This window comes from Dermatophagoides pteronyssinus, unplaced genomic scaffold (assembly GCF_027571235.1).
Source record: "Dermatophagoides pteronyssinus isolate colony J.1.1.1.1 unplaced genomic scaffold, Derpt_VIB-CSIC_2022.12 sq0003, whole genome shotgun sequence".
Taxonomy (NCBI): Eukaryota; Metazoa; Arthropoda; class Arachnida; order Sarcoptiformes; family Pyroglyphidae; genus Dermatophagoides; species Dermatophagoides pteronyssinus.
The window spans coordinates 688,200-708,143 of record NW_027461527.1 but is presented as its reverse complement, the minus strand read 5'-3'; the positions used below and the strand labels follow the sequence as shown (position 1 = coordinate 708,143).

At 28.0% G+C, this 19,944-nt stretch overlaps 5 protein-coding genes and 1 non-coding gene across 6 annotated transcripts; 3 read left to right on the top strand and 3 right to left on the bottom strand.

Annotated features, from left to right (window-relative positions):
- Positions 1–4,306: 4,306 nt before the first annotated feature.
- Positions 4,307–5,722, bottom strand: LOC113791278 (alpha/beta hydrolase domain-containing protein 17B-like). Its single transcript, XM_075825135.1, has 3 exons — positions 5,500–5,722; positions 4,720–5,414; positions 4,307–4,655 (listed from the first exon to the last, which is right to left on the bottom strand). Exons 2-3 carry the CDS (start codon positions 5,340–5,342, stop codon positions 4,436–4,438), a joined length of 843 nt encoding a protein of 280 aa, XP_075681250.1. The 5' UTR covers positions 5,343–5,414; positions 5,500–5,722; the 3' UTR covers positions 4,307–4,435.
- An 804-nt stretch (positions 5,723–6,526) lies between these two features.
- Sbf (SET domain binding factor) lies at positions 6,527–14,789 on the top strand. Its single transcript, XM_075825116.1, has 10 exons — positions 6,527–7,203; positions 7,282–7,399; positions 7,470–7,602; positions 7,688–7,773; positions 7,842–8,696; positions 8,756–9,061; positions 9,124–9,252; positions 9,318–14,345; positions 14,405–14,506; positions 14,566–14,789. The coding sequence occupies exons 3-10, from the start codon at positions 7,545–7,547 to the stop codon at positions 14,656–14,658; spliced, it is 6,657 nt and encodes a 2,218-aa protein (XP_075681231.1). The 5' UTR covers positions 6,527–7,203; positions 7,282–7,399; positions 7,470–7,544; the 3' UTR covers positions 14,659–14,789.
- A 279-nt stretch (positions 14,790–15,068) lies between these two features.
- On the top strand, positions 15,069–17,304 carry LOC113791282 (uncharacterized). The gene is made up of 2 exons (XM_027341037.2): positions 15,069–15,286; positions 15,338–17,304. The coding sequence occupies exons 1-2, from the start codon at positions 15,228–15,230 to the stop codon at positions 17,247–17,249; spliced, it is 1,971 nt and encodes a 656-aa protein (XP_027196838.1). The 5' UTR covers positions 15,069–15,227; the 3' UTR covers positions 17,250–17,304.
- LOC113791289 (uncharacterized) lies at positions 17,251–18,082 on the bottom strand. The gene has a single exon (XM_027341049.2). The coding sequence runs from the start codon at positions 17,829–17,831 to the stop codon at positions 17,343–17,345; it is 489 nt and encodes a 162-aa protein (XP_027196850.1). The 5' UTR covers positions 17,832–18,082; the 3' UTR covers positions 17,251–17,342.
- Positions 18,083–18,381: 299 nt separating this feature from the next.
- TRNAG-GCC (transfer RNA glycine (anticodon GCC)) lies at positions 18,382–18,452 on the top strand. The gene has a single exon. It is a non-coding gene; the product is annotated as a tRNA-Gly (tRNA).
- A 151-nt stretch (positions 18,453–18,603) lies between these two features.
- Pex2 (peroxisomal biogenesis factor 2) lies at positions 18,604–19,943 on the bottom strand. Its single transcript, XM_027341048.2, has 3 exons — positions 19,817–19,943; positions 19,447–19,563; positions 18,604–19,383 (listed from the first exon to the last, which is right to left on the bottom strand). Exons 2-3 carry the CDS (start codon positions 19,561–19,563, stop codon positions 18,628–18,630), a joined length of 873 nt encoding a protein of 290 aa, XP_027196849.1. The 5' UTR covers positions 19,817–19,943; the 3' UTR covers positions 18,604–18,627.
- Position 19,944: the final 1 nt, after the last annotated feature.

Below are 19,944 nucleotides of genomic sequence, written 5' to 3'. Positions count from 1 at the left end.
CATCATCATACCTGTTATTCATCGATGTTGTTGTTGTTGTTTCGATTGGTTAAATTATTTGTGTGTGTGTGTGTTTATAATTGTAATTCTAAAAAAACATTAATAATATTTATTTATTTGTAAGTAATCATTCTCTGTCTCTCTTTCTCTCTCATATCATCACTTATTTTTTTTTCATTAAATGATAAATATTAAGATAAATAAATAGATAGTTAGATAAAAACATTGATAATCGATTTCTTAATCAATTGCACACATATCATTTCAAAAAACAACGAAATAAAATAACAACAACAACAAATTCATCACCCAATAAACTGAACACTTTAGCTATTTAACGAATCAATCGTATAAACAGATTTCCAAAAAAATTTTTTTTTTCTATATTTCGATTATTGTCATTCAATTGTTGCTGCTTCTTCTTCTGCTGTTGCTTTATTGTTTCAAGATACTACTTGTTTCAGATTGTTGTTGTTTTGTTTACTTCATCTTTCGTCTTTTAAATTCATTCATTTATTGGGGATAATAAGAGAAAAAAAGAGAAAAATAAAAGAGATGTTGAAGGCCCCAAAACGATGATAATGATGATTATGAAACGGTTAATAATTTTTAACAAGAACGGTAGCAGTAAACAAAACAAAACAAAACAAAAAAATTTCAAAACAAGTGGCAAACAAAAATGTCAACATTTGAACAACAGGTAGGAATCGTTGATTTTAGAGAAAAATTTGTCAAAAAAAAAAAGAGAGAGAATGTTTTTTGTTTTTAATTATCCTTTTTTTGAAACTTTTGAAACTTTTTTTTACATCAGTCAATAATTTTTTTTTAGTTGGCCAAAAAAAAAGAGAAACTAAAAAAGAATGAACATTTTTCGAAGTAGCAATTTGTAAATATAAAACTTATTCTATTTACCTATTTACCTTTTTGTTTGTTAATTTTTTTTCATTACTATATGAAAAAATGATGAACCATAAATCATCATCATCATCATCATTAATATTCAAATGACATAATAATCATTTTTTTCAATCTCGAAAAAAATTCTTTTTCAGGTTCTTGTCAATTGAATTGTGTATAGGTCAAGTATAATTTCAATTTAAATTCGTTTTTTTCTGGTTCATTGATATGTATCATTATTGATTGTGATGATTGAATGATAATGTCATAATCATTTTACTTTTATTATGATGTATGACGAAATATCAATTGATAAATTTATTGATAAAAAAAAAGAGAAGATATTGATGAGAAACAAACAAACAAACAAATAAATCAAATATTTATCAATTTGATTGGCGATTTTTTGTTTGTTTCGTTTGAAAAATGATGATTCAATCGAACAACATGATATCATTTATCTGAGAAACAAAAAAAAATCCTGTCAAACCGGATGATGATGTTAGATGGGATTTTTTTCACTTTCTATCCTTGTTTTTATGTTGTTGTTTTTGTTTTTACTTAAAATGCTAAATGCTAAATTAATCAATAATTATTTTGTTTTCTGTTTTATAATGAGAATTTGAAATGAGAGAGTGAGAGAGAGTGAGAAGAAGAAATAGAAGTAAAAACACCGTTTCGTTTATTTCGGGACATAGGAAGTGATCCCTTTTTTTTACATCATCGAATACAACATCAGAAGTAACAACATAGAGTAATAACAATTTATTGATTGATTATATTTGATTTGATTATATTTTTTTGTAACCAAACCTATAATATTTAGACGATAATAATAATAATAATCATGAAATACACATATAAACATGACCGGATATCATGAAAAAAATTTCAATTCAATTATCGATCAGGATATATGTTTATGTATTTTGAATCGATAATGGATTTTTTATTTTTGCTTGCTTGCTTGCTTGCTTATTACCACCTGTCTTATAGTCTGTGTATTACATATATTTTTTTTGGGTTTTTTTTCTGGAACGAGTCATTTACGATAGCTCATCCCCCACTCAACAACAACAAAAAACAAAAATTGATATTTTGTTTCTTTCAATTCACTTCATATTTTTGGGGTTTAGGTTTCTGTTGTTGTTGATTCAATTTTCGATGTTATCTAATGAAATATTTTTTGTTTTTGTTTTGCATATTTGTATGAGATAGGCTAATGATTATTACCATTTTTTTACAGTTTGATTTTTGGTATAATTTTCAACATTTTGAGAAATATTATAGATAAAATACCAGGTTAGTTGACTATATTTTTTTTGTCCACATTTTTTGCTAATTGGTTTTTGTTTTCTGCCTAAAAATCAAAATGAACACAGACAGATAGAAATGACAAAAACAAAAACAAAAATTTCCAAAGATAAATAATTTGTGTTCTCCATAATGAACGTTTGAGGATAATTGATGATTATTAAATTTAGATAAATATGATTATTATTATGAAATAAAATGTCAAAACTTAAGGTTTATTTTTCAAATATGTTTTAATTGTTTATTATCTTTTTTTGTTCACTGTTTAGCTCTCTTTTACTTTTTCTTTTGTTTTGTTTTTTAAAGAAAGCAAAAAAAAATCCAACATTCCAGTTTGCACGTGTTTTTCTTTTTGCTTCATCCAAAAAAAAAAAAAAATCCATCAATCGTATGATGTAAAATATGACCATGACATCCTCATCATCATCAATGATGAAAAATTTATTATTATTGATTAACAAGGGTGGCAAGGTATAATTGTATAATGATGTGTATAATACTTGGGACATTTTGTTTTAAATATTTTAATATTTAAATATTTTTTATTGATTGCATCAATAATATCTTACTTGATTCATCTTGTTTCAAAAAAAAAAAAATTATTAATTTTAATGATGATAATAATGATTACTAAACCTAATTAGATAATGTATTTATTAATTAAACAAAAAAATCTGTAATCATTATCGTTATCAATTTTTTACAAAATTTTTTCGCGCTATCAAAACAGTATTGTGAATGTCATCCCTAAATGGGAAAACAAAAATCATCAATTTTTGTCCATGAATGGATTCATATTCTATTTACAACAAACAACAACAACAATAACAAAAGAAAATTTGAACTAATTCAAATTGTCATTGAATTTGGATTAGATTTTTTTTTCTTTGGCTCCAAACAAACAAACAAAAAACATTAATAAAATAATTATATCAATGTTACAGCATACAGATAAAGAATGAGCAAAGAAAATCGATTTTTTATGTTGCTGTTGTTGTTGTTGAATTTTTCTATCGAATCCATTTTTACATCTACATATTTTTCTTTTCCTTATTTCTGTTTCTTATTCTTTTAATCATTTTTTTTATATCATTTTAAAGTAACATGATGATTTACAATGACAACAAGTGTATATAATTTACATTTTTGTTGTTGTTGTTGTTGTATTTAGCTAATCAATGATTGATGGCAATGAAAAATAAAATGACGAAGACGATAATAATGATTAGGATGACAATAATAATAATGAATAAGCAAACAAACAGATTGAATCAATGAAAAATTCAATGACTTTTTTGTGTGTGTGCGTGTGTTTGTTGCGAATCGAACAATGATCCCGATTATCATCAATTATGAATCGATATATATCATATATTCGATATGTGTTACATTCTCATTACATTTGAAAAATGAAAAGCAAAATGAAGGCGTTTTTTCTTCTTCTTTCGTCCTGAATCTCGCTTTTCCTGACAATCCGATCATGAACAATCAGATGCATAATTATTAATGATGATGATGATGATGAGGATTTTGTATGATATGATTTTCTGTTGTTGTTTGCGAACATCAATGACTTTTTTTTTATTATCATATAATTTAAGTTTCTTCTGGATTTGTTTTGTATTTCACGTAGACAAAAAACAACTCGAATGATGTTGTTGTTCGCGCGCAAAACTGATATTTCTTTTTTATGATAATTTTATTAATGAAATTTTTGTTGTTGTTTTTGTTGAAACAACAACACATTTTTTTGCTTGTAATTTTTCAATTATTTTTTTTTTTGTTGTGTTGATGATATTGAATCAAGTATTTTATTTCAAGGTCTATGGATCTATCAAGCCATCAATTTGCCATTTTTTTTATATTATTAGATTCTTCATTGCCTTTCTATGTGTTTCTACTTGAACTGATTGATTGATTGATTGATTGATTTTTTTTTATTAAGGAGAAAAAAATCAGTGTTTTTTTTTTTGTTCAATTGTTTTCTTGACCATGTTTGATGACAAATTCTTATTTGAAAACAATAATTTTTTTTTTGAAATTTTGATTCCAAGAAAAAATCTTGGATTTTTTTGGGAATACAAACAAATTAAAATTTTAGAATGCTAAAATCATCAAGGTTTTTATTTCGTACATGAATTGTAAACATAAAATTAAATAGATGTTTTAATGAATCAATTTCAAATTAAAAACAAAAAAAAATCCTATGATTCAAAGATTTATTTTAAGATGATTGAAGATCATGATTTACAAAACGTTTTAATCTTGTTACATATGATTCAAATGTATAAAGATCATCATGACCACCACCATCGATCCATAATGGATTAACTGGATTTGGACATTTTTCAAATAATTTTCTTGCATGTGAAATAGGTACAACACGATCACGAGTACCATGCATAAATAGAACAGGTGCTTCCACCTGTACAATCATTTCGATACTATAAAAATGAAAATGTTTTTAAAATTAGTTCTTTTTTCGATATAAAAATAAAAGATATTTACTTTCGAAAAACATCATAATCTGGACATTTATTAGATGATTGTCCGGGCATATAAAGTTTTGCCATCGATATGAATGGTGAATGTAGAATAATACCTTTAACTTGACGATGTGTACTTGCCAGATATAATGTTGGTCCAGTACCAAGACTTTGTCCATAAATAATAATCTGTTGTGGTTGTAAACGATATTTATTAATCAATAATTTCCATACTGTTTCAGCATCAGAATAGACAATTTTTTCAGTTGGACGTCCATTACTTTGTCCATAACCAGAATAATCATAAACAAATATATTACAATCAAGACGTTTAGCTAATGTATAAAGAAAATTACAAATTTTTCCCAAATCAACTGTACCACCATGATTAAATAATATTGTATATTTAGGTTGTTGTATTGGTCGTAACATTAAACAAGCAATATCATTACCACTATCAGATTTTTGTATAAATGCATCACAATGTTGTCGATAACGATGACAATTTGAATAATCATTACCATATTTTAAACGTATATCATAACGACTTGATACTGGATCAAATTCTAATGTATATGATTGTTCGGGTATTGTTTTCAAAAATATCGACATACATGTATCGAATAGATTACGAAAAATTGACATTTTTTTTGAAAGTTTAAATTATCTGATTCAATTAATTAATCAATAAGTCAAAATAGCAGATTATTATTATTCCTGTAAATAATGATGAAAAAAAACAAAAAAAACAGTTAGGTATTACATTAATTTTATTTTAAAAAAAACAAATAAACAAACTTACAGCAACAGGTTGTTGTCGAAGAAGAAGTGGTGAAAAAAATCCAAAACATTTTGCTTGAAACATAAATAAAAGTAACTTTCTTTCTTTCCTATCTATTTACAGCTATTGCTAAATGACTCAAACAAACTAGTTTTTTTTTTTTTTGTTGAAACAACTATATTTTTTTCGTCATTGATTTGAGGTTAATCATTTTTTTTAAAAACTGTATAAAGAAAAGAGAAAAACAAAATCAAAAAAATTACAGGCTCGATAAAACGGCCACAGGGACCAAAGACTGATAACACTGATAACACTGATTACATCAGTTATTGTAAAATAATTTGTTGATTACCTTGTGAATACATTTCATGAATCGTATGACGATGTTCATATTCGAATTGAAATGAAATTAATATGGCCTCGATATTTTTCCTTTCTTTTCTTTTCTTAGTTTAAATCTTGAATTTCAATTAATACACGTTTCATTTTAACGATTTAGCTGGTTAACAATGATAATTTCTTTCACACACACAATATATTCATTTGATCTGATCATCAAGGATTCGAGTTTTTTTTTCACTCACTCTCACATTTCGATTACATTAATCGATTAATTTTAAAATTATTATCGATTTTGTTTTTGTTTCAATGAAAAAAAAATGAATGATTTTGAATTTTGTCACATATCAGTTATCCATTCTAAATTGATTGTGTATTTTGCATAAACATCATCCGATTAGATGATGTTTGTTTGTGCGAATTTTTTTTTCTTTTCATTTCAGCCAGACGCTACTCTCGGTAAATAAATTCAGAGAAAAAAAAACAGGAATTTATTAATTACATGTAATTGCACCTGAATGAATCATCAACCTGAATTTTTTTTTTTTTTGAATTATATTAGAGAAAAAAATTAACTTTCAACATATAAACCTAGCATTTTTACATGTATCATTATTTTGTTATTGTTTTGTTTGGTTCACAAAAACACACACACAAAAAATATATAGGATGCTTTCAGTGGCTTTTATTTTTTGTCGCAATGTTTTTCTGTCTTACCCAAAGTGTGTGTGTGTGTTACACTTGACGATTTTTTTTCTTTGGCTGTTGAATAATAATAATAATAATGATGGTGATGGTCTTTCGGGATGGACGAAATAATGACTTTTTTTTGCTTTGCTTTGGATAAAATAGTATCACTGTCATCACACACACACAGACATATATCGGGGGTATAGGTTTACCTTGTTGTTATTTTGAATTGGTTGGTCAATGGTGTTTTTGTTTCTTCTTACCATGGTTGGTTGATTAGTTGCACCCAAAATGTTTTGTTGTTGTTGAATGTTGAATGATACAAATCATGAAACAAAACAATCATCATCACCCATCAACAATCCGACAATCATCATCATCATCATAGAAAAAATCTTTTCCCATCATCATTTTCGATTTTTCATTTGTTTATCCAAAAAAATGTTTTTTAGAAATAGAAATTTAAAATTCTAATTTCTTCTGTTTTTTTCTTCTTCTTCAATAATAACAATCCATCAATCAATGAAAAAATCAATCAATCAATCAATCACAACAAATCGAACGCCTCCTTTCTTCCTTGACATCCCCCTCTTTTGCCAAACATTATTTTTATCAACACCATCATCAACAGTTTTGTTTTGTCGATTGAAAATTGATAAATTTATAGAATCAATGCACTGTGTTGTGTGTGTGTTTGTGAGTGTATATGTCTACAAAAATCTTCTGGTGTTCAATAATCATTTTGGTGTTTTTCTTTTTCTCCCTTTTTTTCAGCTGAATTATCACATCGGATTTTTTTTCATACCCTTACAAAAAAAAATTATGCCAAACAACGATGCAATCATCCCAACAAAAACAACAACAATAAGAATATTATGATTGAATTTTTGTGGTAAATAAATATTTTCATTTATGTTTATATTCTGTATTTGATTGTTTTTTATTTGTTTGAATTCTTGTAGATATACACAAAAATTTATCTAGGATTGAAATTTTCTTTTTTTTACATCGATCATCATCATCATTGTCACATCAAGATGACTGATAAACTAGCCGAATATTTTGTTGTTGTTGGTTTTGATCATCAAAAACAACGTATGAATATATTTTATTTTGAATTTTGTTTGTTTGTTTTGGATTGTTTTTAATTAAAAATTCTGTTTGTTTTATTTGTTTAAAGGAGGAGGTTGTAGTGTTGGAAAAGTGATACAAGGTTTTCCCGAAAAACAATGGAATGAATCGCCATTTGTTGATTCGATTCCTATGGTAATTAATTATTTATTGGATAAATTAAAAAAAATTCATTACTTTTATCTTGATAATAATAATAATAGTTTTGTCAACCACAATCATGGCGTTTATCCACACAACAACAACAGCCAAAATTTTCCATATTCGTTCTTACGGATGAATTAGCTGTACAATATTATTGTGCATGTTTTACGTTCCATGAACCAATATCGATACATCCTGTCAAACATGATGATGAAGATGTTGATGATGAATCATTAAGTTCGATTGATCTTTCCTATCCGGCTTCGGCTACAATATCTGCCAATCATCTATTTAGTGGTAATCATCATCATTCAAATTCGATTGTAAAAGGAAATTATGTACCGATTGGACATCCAACAACGGCCACTAGAAATATTGCTATCCATCAAATGGCCTATGCACCTAAATGTTTATTATTAATTTCTCGACATAATTATCCGGATATATTGAAAAATTGTCTTACTGTTATTTACACTGTTTATATTGATAATATTGATGTTGAATTAGAATTATTGATAACAAATTTATTAGCATCGATTGAAATACCAAAACCTGGATCAAAATCTATAACATTTTCATTGGGCGCTATGGATAGGCAACTATTACAGCCACCATTATCATCAACAATACCAATTACCTCGACCTGTGTTCTTGATCTATTTGATCAATTGAAAATACATGCAACCATTAATCTGGTCATTGCATTGATGACTGAAAATAAAATTATAGTCCTTTCACGTTCATATACTCAAATTTATAATGCTTGTCATGCACTCATTTCATTGATTTATCCATTTGTCTATAGCCATGTATTTATACCAATTCTACCATCATCGTTATTAGATTTTATCGCTTCACCAACACCATTTTTAATGGGCATACATTCATCATTAAAAAGTCAGGCTATCGAAACTGTAAGTGTTATATAAATTAATAAATCGATTCGTAAAATATAATTTTAAATCACTTTTAGATCGATGTCATTGTTGTTGATCTTGATGAAGGTCATGTAAAAATACCCGATGGATTACTCATAACAAAATTTGATGAAAATCTTTACGCTCAATTAACCAATCAATTATGCCTTGTATTGAATCCAGATTTATTTCAAGCGGATAATGCATTTCCAACTAGTCATTCGCAAAAATCACCACCACATATACTTGATAAAGAGATACGGGCCATATTTTTACGTGTTTTTACACAATTACTACAAGGATATCGTTCTTGTTTAACCGTCTTTCGAATCTATTCAAAACCAATCATTACATTCAACAAGGTAAATTTGTTTTTAAAAATTTTGTTATTTAAGTAAAATTTTAAATTCTCAATTTTCAATAGGCATCTTTCTTGAGCCAAAGAAATTATATTAATAATGAATTTGTTCACCGTTTAATGGATTGTACATTTTTTGCAACATTCGTTCAGGAACGTGGAATACCCTATAGACCTTGTGATCTATTTGATGAGGTGAATATAATGTTATAGTTTTTATTTTTGACAAAAATTAAATTTTTCCTGTCTTTCTTATTTAGCTATATTCATCATTGCATAATTTTATCAAAGAAGAAATTAAAAATCCTGATCTAACCTTGAAACATATCCACGAATTAGCCATACAGATTTATTTGAATGAAAATCCACAAGCAGCAGCAAGTCCATCGAATTCGAATAGCCAAATGCAAATGACAAAAATACCGATGCCAACCGAAAATGCATTCACTCGTATTCATTTACCTAGCTTTCCATTGCTTAATGCTGAACGTATATCTGAACTACTTGAAAATGAACGTATCAAACGAGAACTTCATCCATCACGAAAAGAATTAATAAAAAATCCACAAATTCCACATATTGTTCCGATGGGACTACCCATTCCATTGTACAATGAAATGATCGGTATCCAAAGTATTAGTTCAAATTCAGCACGACGATTAGAAGTGATGCGTAAATGTATCAATTCAATATTTGAGAAAAAAATTCTTGATGCAAGAAAAACATTAAACGCTGTGATACTAGCATTACGTACGAAACATGCACGATTAGCATTATGTGAAGAATTGAACAATCATGTTGTTGGTAACAAAGCAATTCTGGAACATGAACAATTTGATCTAGTTGTACGATTAATGAATTGTGCCTTGCAAGAAAACAGTGAAATTGATATTAATGAAATTGCCGCTCAAATCGTACCATTAGCAATGAAATTTTGTCGACGTTTATCAACAAATGTTATACAGTTTGCCTATACCTGCATACAAGATCATTTAATTTGGTCCAATCAACAATTTTGGGAACAAACTTTTTATTTAGATGTTGAACGTGATATCAAAAATCTTTATCATAATAATAATAGCCGAACAAATTTCGAAAAATTAGATATAGATATTTCAAAACAATTTTCCGATTTTATTTTAAAAGATTCTGCATTAGAGATTGCTGCACAACAGATGCGTATTGCCGATAAACTTGATCAAAATCGTATTGAACATTTTTCTCAACAAGAAAGCGCTACAATCTATGCACAAGCTGTCCATTATGCTAATATAATTGTTGCATTCAAAATACCATTCGATATTTCGGATAGAAATTCTGCACAGTTAAATAATTCAAAACATTCTAATGATGATACTGATACGAATTCGGTATCGAATTATACTAATCCATCGAATCCATATGATAATGAACCAATTATTAATGATAATGAATCCGGTTTTGAAGAAGATTCCAATACTTCACCAAATAATCATTCAAGTTCAGAAATTGCAAACAATGTCATCAAATTTATTTATCGTTTTATTGATAAAGTTTGTAATGATTCGGCTGTTGGTGAAGATTTTATCAAACAATTACATGGTCTGATACCAAGTTTAGTTTCTATTCAAATTGAAAGTCTTGAACCTGTATGGCGTGAATCAAGACATTTACCACCATTACCTAAACCGAAAATCTTATTCCCACATACACTGCCTGGTGAAGAATTTACAACAAATGAATTGAGAGCTTATCTAATCACTGATGGTAAAGATGAAAGTCGAACAGGAATTGTTTTGGGAACACAATTTTTACCCGCTGAAGGTGCCATATTTTTAACCAATTATCGTGTCATATTCAAAGGACGTCCATTAGATCCATTTGCATCGGAATCAATTATTGTCCGTAGTTTTCCTATTGCTACAATACTCAAAGAAAAACGTATCAATATTAATCCTATACCTTCGTTAGATCAATATCTACCCGAAGGTCTTCAAATAAAATCGAATACATTTCAATTGATTAAAATTGCTTTGGATGAAGAAGTATCCAATGATAAGATTGAAGTTTTTCGAAAAATTCTTAATCGTGAACGTGCACCACCAACCATATTTCATCATTTTACCTTTACATCACAGCTTGGCGTACTACATACAAAACAATTATTTCAAAGAAAAAATAAGGAAAAGAAAACCATACATGGTATGGCTAAGAAAACATTATTACGTACTGTTGAGAAAGCCGGATTAAAAACAAAAAATGTTAAAACTGGCAAAAATAATAAACAAATGATGATGAATAATTATTATACAATGTATCCGAATTCTGTCGGTATACAACAATCATCAAAATATTTTCCTGATGATAAAAGTCTAGATGAATCGATATCAAATTCGATTGATAATCTTTCGAATGTTCATCTGACCAAAACATCAACATTTCAAGCACCGGAAAATAAATCCTGTCATAAACTTCATGAAATGCTTTATGTTAAAGATTATGAACGTCTTGGATTTGGTAATTATAGTCAATTATATTTAATGTCAGTGACTGGATCAAAATTGCCAAAATTGCAATCAACAACCGGACAACAAAATAGTGATCATTTTCGAATATCATCAGTAAATATGCATTATTCTGTTTGTCGAACATATCCAGGAATGATTGTCGTACCGGCACGTATTACGGATGAAATGATTAAAAAAATTTCTCGTTGTTATCGGCAAGGCCGATTCCCGGCTATCGTCTGGAAACATCCACGAACTAGAGCATTAATTTTACGATCAAGCGCACCGCATATTCGAAGTGTAATGGGTTTGTTCAAAACAACACCTGGTGGTAATTCTAACCTGGCCAATTCATCAACGCCACAAATTTTTTCGGGCACAAATTTTAATTCAGAAATTCACGTTGAACTTGAAAATTTTCTTAAAACAATATCAAAACTTTCATTATCACAATCACGTTATAGTTATATGCAAAGAATGTCCGATATCGATAATTCTAGTGTTCATTCAAATTCACCAGATTCTTATCGAAAATTTTTACAACCAACATCACAGATGTCCGGTAGTAATCTAGCACAAAAATCTAATGTATCTGGTAGTACGTTTAATCGAGCAATGAATACAATTCGAACATCAGGAGGAAAATCTACCATTGGACATACAATGGGTCGACAATTGCAGAAATGGTCTAATCAAGCGATGGGTCGTAATTCAGATCAACGAAAAAGTTCAATCAATTCGATTTCAAATCAACCGATAAAACGACCAGCATTATCCGAATCAAATGAATTATTTCAAGCATTCAATTCACCAAATTCATCATCAGTTAGTTCAACATCATTAAATCAATATCATTCACCATTGTATATAATTGGTGAAAAGAATAATAATATGCGTTTCATTAAAATGAATGAACAAAATAGTTCATATGATTTTCTACCGATTGAAATTCATGATGTACGTCATGTGAAAAATAGTTTCAAAAAAGTTATTAAACTTTGCATATCATCCGAAGTAAAAATGGCTGAAAATCCAATGACTAGTACATTTCTGAAAGATTTCTATGCAACCGATTGGTTTAAACAGATACAAACAATTATGGAGATTGCTGCATTAATTGTTGAAATTGTCGATGTACGACGATCATCTGTACTATTAAGTTTGGAAGATGGTTCTGATCTTGTACCGCAAATCATTTCTGTCGCTCAACTTTGTCTAGATCCTTATTATCGTACATTTGAAGGATTTCGTACGTTAATTGAAAAAGAATGGCTTACTTTTGGTCATCGTTTTACACATCGTTCAAATCTGACCGCATCAACCATATCATCCGGTTTTGCACCAATGTTTCTACAATTTTTGGATATTGTCCATCAGATACATTCCCAATTTCCATTATCATTCGAATTTAATCAATATTTTATTAAATTTTTGGCCTATCATCATCTGTCCTGTCGTTTTCGTACATTCCTACAAGACTGTGAATTAGATAGATCTGAATGTGGTTGGATTGAAGATGATATAAAATTAAATTTAACACTGAAAAAATTAATGACCGAAGAAGATGATGAAAATGATGATTCACCAGCAGAATCGTTGAGCAATAATACAACAACACCATCAATGTCGAATTCAAGTCCTAATAAAAATTCAACATTAATTGCATTCAATTGTACTGGAACATCATTCTGGGATTATTGTACAAGAATTTGGGTAAAATCACCGATTTTCTATAATTTCTATTATGTACCTATTATAAGTATTGAAGAAAGTTTCACTGATGCAGCCGTATTACGGCCATTGTTTAATCTACCTTCATTACGAATCTGGGATTATTATGTGGGTGAAGAGTTAGCACATGGTCCTAGCTATGATCTAGAAGTAATGAATATGGAACGTCATCGTACTGAAGATATGGAAATCCATAATGAAAATGAAAAATCTGGAACTCGACGTTTAATTGTCAATGCCATATATGATTCGATTGATCATGTTCTTCCTAATTGTTTCATTCAATTATTGGATCAGATAAAATTACTTGAAGGTGAAATAAATTGTACATCTCAAAAGTGGTCAAAAATTTGGAACAAAATTGAAATTCCAATCACAACCGATATTGAATCTGTATTTATTTCACAACAAAAACGTCTAAAAGAATTACGATCACCATCAATGAAATTACCATTAGATGCTATGACATCATATTCCATTGGATTGATTGATTCAAATTTATTTTTGAAAATGAAATCTCATTCACCTCATATATTCGAAACATTTTCGGCTCCATTAGCTAAATGTGATTATTGTGCCCTATTGATTGGTATACGTAGTGGATTAAAATGTTCAGAATGTGATATTGTTTGCCATGAAAATTGTCGTGATTGTATAACCAATCATTGTAATCGTATGCGATCAAAAATGAAAACTATTTCTGCTTCATCGAAAATGGCCATTTCTAATTCAAATAAAGTGACCTCTACTAACAACACCACCACCGCCACCAACATCGCTAATAATAACACCACTGTTGTCGTTACTAATCATTCTGGCCAATCAAATACATTGAATAAACAATTTAGTGGTGAAACAACACGATCGGATAGTGATAGTGATGATGTTGATCCTTCGTCGATTGAATTTCGCCATCCAGATATGTCAACATTACCTGGTCGTTCACAAAATAATCGTCATAATCATCAACAACGTGATAATAGTACATTTAAAGGTTATCTTTTCAAAAAAGGTGCCTTATTGAAAGCATGGAAACAACGATGGTTTGTATTAGATACGACACAACATCAGGTATGATTTCAATCAGGTTTCAATTTTAAATTAAAATTTATTTATTTTTAAAAATACAGTTGCGATATTATGATTCCGAATCGGATATCAATTGTAAAGGTTATATTGATCTCAGCGATGTCATATCAGTGATGTCAACCAATGATCCACTTGTATTCGAGGTAATTATTCTTCTATTATCAATTGTTTTAATAATGATTTATTAATCCGATTATATTAGCTACAATTGACCAAACGAATATATAATTTTATGGCCATCGATGAAAAAGTTGCACATGATTGGATCGAACGTATTAGTGCCTGTTTACAATAATTGATTATTAACTCATACAAATGCTAAAAAATCAACAACAACGAAAAATAAAAAATTCCATTGTACATTGCTAATGATTTTTTTAAAAAAATATATTCACAATAATAGGATAAAATTTGTTGTTTTGTTAATTTTCATTCAAATTGTCTACAAACAAAAAATTGTTTAAATAACTATGTAATGGATAAAAATTGATGTGAATCATTCGATGTCAATTTGTTTCAGTTTTTCTTTTGATAATACTGTTATTTCTCATACGCATATGATATCAAATTATGTTTTTTTTTCATTTTTCTTATAAAATTTAATTAAAAAATTTTTATTAAAAATCAAAATTTAATATTTGATTACTTAAAAACAAAATTTATACGTTACAAGTTATCTATGTTGATAAATGTTGATAATATTTGTCCACATTTTCGTTTTGATTATATTTATCTGACTTTCTTTGGATACAATCAGATAAATAATAATTTTCTTTTTTAGATAGAATAAAACTAACATTACGGCAAAAACCATCAACAACAAAAAATAAATCCCACAATTAGTTTTGGGTTGCGTCGAACAAAATGAATGAAGATCATAAATTTTATTTTCAATTATTCTCGATTCGAGATGTGGATGTTTTGTGAGTATTTAAAATTGTAATTTTTTCTTTTACTAAATTTATTTCCATTAGACAAATATGGAAACAATTGGCCACCAAAAAAAAGATCAAAACTAAGGATGTGAAAAAATTTTTGGATGTAATTATGCTCAATCAAGAAGATCTTTGTAAACGTGAAATTATTCGAGGATTTTTCGAGGAAATGTTACGACAAAATTTATTCGAATGTAAAGTTTATAGTTTTGGATCGACAACAAGTGGTCTTAGTCTATATGATTCTGATATTGACTTTCATGTAAGATTATATCTTCCAAATGGTAAAATTCGTCGTCTAAACAAACAAGAATCTAAAGCGCCTTTGATGGAAATGAGAAAAATTTTTCGATCAAAACTTAATCATTATTTTTCTACATTATTCATTGATGCATCATGTCCGATTATTAAATTGAATTCGAATAGAAATCGAATCAATCGTAAAATGTTCACCTGTGATCTAAATGTAACCAATCCATTTGGCATCTATAATTCAATATTTTTAAGTTTTCTTTGCGAATTTTGTCCAAAATTTCAAATGGTTGCCGTATTGTTACGTTTATGGGCAAAATGTAATGATCTAATTTGTTTTTCATCAATGAATTCATATACGTTTACAATGTTGGTTTTATTCTTTTTTCAAAATGAAAAAATATTATTACCATTCGAACAACTTGGTATCAATTTTAGTGACTATTTTTTTGAAACAGATCCAGATACATTTAAACAATTGATTCGTGACAAATGTAAAGCATTAGTTTGTGAAACTGAACTTTCGATTTTTGATTTATTACGAAGATTTTTTGTTTTTTATGCAAAATTTGATTATTATCAATTTGTTATCAGTACTCGATTGGGCAGACCGATTCGAAAGAATGAATTTATCGATATTATTGTCGATGGTGGTTATGATTTTACAATGAATAATACATTGTGCGTAGAAGATCCATTCGAATTGGAAAGAAACATTTCGAAAAATATCAAATTTATTAAAATCATTCAATTTGTTCAACAATGTGAAGAATTACGAAAAAAAGATAATAATTATTTTCGTGATGGACAGAATTTTTTCAAATTTATTACTAAAAAACGTTTTAATGAATATCGTACACCAGCATTGATTAATCCATGCCTATGTTGTATTAAATCAGTGTTAGAATCAAATAATGAAAATTTTTTCTACAATTTTATGGTCTATTATGGTGAAAATATAATCCAAAAATTTAGAGAATTTCACTTGAATGAGAAAAATTTTTCCAATGCTGATATAAAAGGTCAAGTAATCGAAATGAATGAACATTTCGAATCATTTAAAGAATTTTTGTTACAAAACTTGTTAAAACAATTTGAAAAACCAATTTATATCACTGATTTAACAATTGAAACGACAAAAAGAATTAAAAAGAATAATGCTTCTAAATCTAGAAGAATGGCCAAGAATTTAAATCCGATTCTTCCTGGACCTAGTAATCGATTATCATCTCAATCTAATGAAATTCCAATGGAATTGGATAATGATCAATCGGAAATACTTAATGATAACAAGAAAAAACAAGTTCAAAATTTTGATCAAAATATTCCCGGACCTAGTAATCGATTACCGATTGAAGATGATGAAATTCATATGGAATTTGATGATGATCAACCAAATACATGTTGGAAAAAAACACAAGATCATGATAAAAATTTCGAATTAATAACCGAACGATTTCGTACATCATTAGTATTGATGCAGTGTGGAGAAAATTTTGGTTATTTTTCATTGCTCGGATCACCGTATAATACATCACGATTAGTTACATTTATTCAGAAAAAAATCTGTTCATGTCGACCACAACAACGTCAACGTAAACGATTTGAAGACAATAATTCAAAACAAAAAATGAAAAATAAAAAACAGCCACTGCCTTCATCTGAAAAAAACAAACAAACAAACAAACAAATGATTTGAATTTAAAATTGTCAAATTGAAATTTAATATTTAACAAAAAATAATAATTAGTCATTTTTTTGACCTTTTTTTTGTTCATTTGATAAATAAAATTTAAATTGAAAACAAATTAAATCTTCGTAATAATCTTGTTTTTTTCAATCCATATGAATATGATAATGTTGATATAATCAATAGAATTGTAGCTAAACTGGCTAAAATAATGAATATAATATCCCAACGATTTGGATGACGAACATAGATAGCCGAAAGAATGATAGCAATTAAAACAATGATTATGATCATAATCAGATATGATCTAAGCATTTTCAATTGTAATTTCGTTTTTTCACCATACCAAACGACAATAATAATACCGTATATGGCCATTATGATTATAATTAATGAAAATATAATACGTAACCATGTGACCATTTGTAATGATTCATAGCCAAGATTTTTACCAGAAATTAGGAAATAAAGTGAAAATAATATGACCAAACCATTTAGAATAATTAATAGATAACGCATTGCCGTTAATGTCATACCAATACGATCCATAACCCCACGGGCATTATCTTCGATTTGATTTTGATCGACCATATTTTTTTTTCTTGATGATAATAATTTTGTCTTCAACAATTACAACAACAACAACAATGAATCATAAACGAACAATCTTTTTTTCCTGGATTTAGAATGTATTTAAAATACGGATTGCAATTGAGCATACATGTTTTATGTTATCATTGACGATGCAATCGATGAATATTGTTGTCAACAACAACAACAGCAAAAAAGACGCTTACCTTCAAACAAATAAAAATAAATTATTATCAAGTATGGCCACAATACAAAAAAAATTTATCAACCATTTTTTTTAATATTGATTTCTGCAATCAATCTGTCTAATTCAATATCTTTTTGCACATTGCAATTTAACGGAAACTTTTTTTTTGTTGATAATTCATTGGAAAAATGGTTAATTTTTTTCTTCACAGTGATTTACTGCAAATAAATTCAACAAGTTTGACCAGTGTGAAATTTTAAGAATAAAATCCATTTTTTAAATGTAACGTTATATAACAAAAAGTCCTTGGACAGATTGGACAAACACTTGTTGTGGCTCCAATTGTTGATATTTGATAAGCAAGCGTCGTTGGTTCAGTGGTAGAATGCTCGCCTGCCACGCGGGCGGCCCGGGTTCGATTCCCGGACGACGCAACACCAAGGTTGATTTTTTTTTTTTGAATGATTATATAATACTTACATTTTTGCAAACGAAAATGATGTTAAACTTCGTTATAATCGAATAAATAAACCATGAATCTTTTTTTTTGCTTTTAAATTTTAAAAATTATCTGATATGACAAAATTTTCACCGAATTTCGTTAAAAATTTAATTATTAAATGTTTGTAATAATTTATCCGATGAATCGATCGATACTTGACAATGATTACATTTAAAAATACCATCTTCAAATAGATTGTGTATGATACAAAAATAACAATATATATGCCGACAATTTGGAATAGCCTGAGCATTCACTGCCGGTTGATCACAGATTTGACATCGATTATTTTTCATTGGTTTTTTTACATTATTCGAATTTTGTTGTTGATCAGATTTTATCGAATGAATACGTTTAATAATCAAACGATATAATGATGTCGAAGTAATAAATGGAATCAATATGGTCAATACTTCGATCATTGCATTCCACATTAATACACGATTTAAAAATGAATGATTTAATTTTGAATCATCGAGCGATGATGTTCGTTCACCAACAATTCGTATGCCAAACAATCGTTCGTGCAAAGTTCGATATTTACCATTATAAATGAAAACATATAGATTTAACATTTCAATTGCACGATAATAAAGTAAAAACTTTTCAACAATTTTTGTCCATTTTTGATTCGTTGGATATTGATCTAATCGTTCCTGAACATATTGTAACGAATATTTAAGTAGATATGAACATTTCTGAATCAAAGATAAACCGATGCTCGACGTGGATTGATTTTTTGTCGAATAATATCGACATTGATAAATATCAAGACCAATCGATGAATTATGTGTGAATAATTTTCGATACCATAATAATAATTGAATCAATAGTTTTAATTCAGGAACATAACCATATGTTGACTGTTCAATGAAATTAAAAAAAAGGGGAATTTTTTCTCAGAAAAAATAACCTAAAAAACTTACATCAGATATAGAATTCAGATGAAAGATTACATTGTTGACAAAATAATTGTCCAATTCTGTTATATCAAGCTGTACAGCTCGTCCAACATAACGTTGATTTTTCAACGATGATGACATCTGAAATGAAATTTTTTATAAAAATTAATAAAAATTATATAATAATGTACTCTCCGTATCTGTACGAAATGATATTAAAATATTTTTATTCAAAAATTCGCTCATCAAAGAGAGATTTAGTTTAAAATAATTTTGGGAATAAAAGTGACGGTAAAATGGATAGAATTTTTCTTTTCTCTTATCATTTTCACCGCGTATTCATATTCCCGATTTTAATGGATTACAAAAAAAAGAAATAAATCTAAATTCTTACCTAAATATATTAGGAAAAACATGAATTTTTGAAGAAAAACAATCGAATAAAATGACATTCGAAAATGAGCAAGTTGAAAACGTTCGACAAAACACACGCACACAAAAAAAATTTACACCATGCAAGTA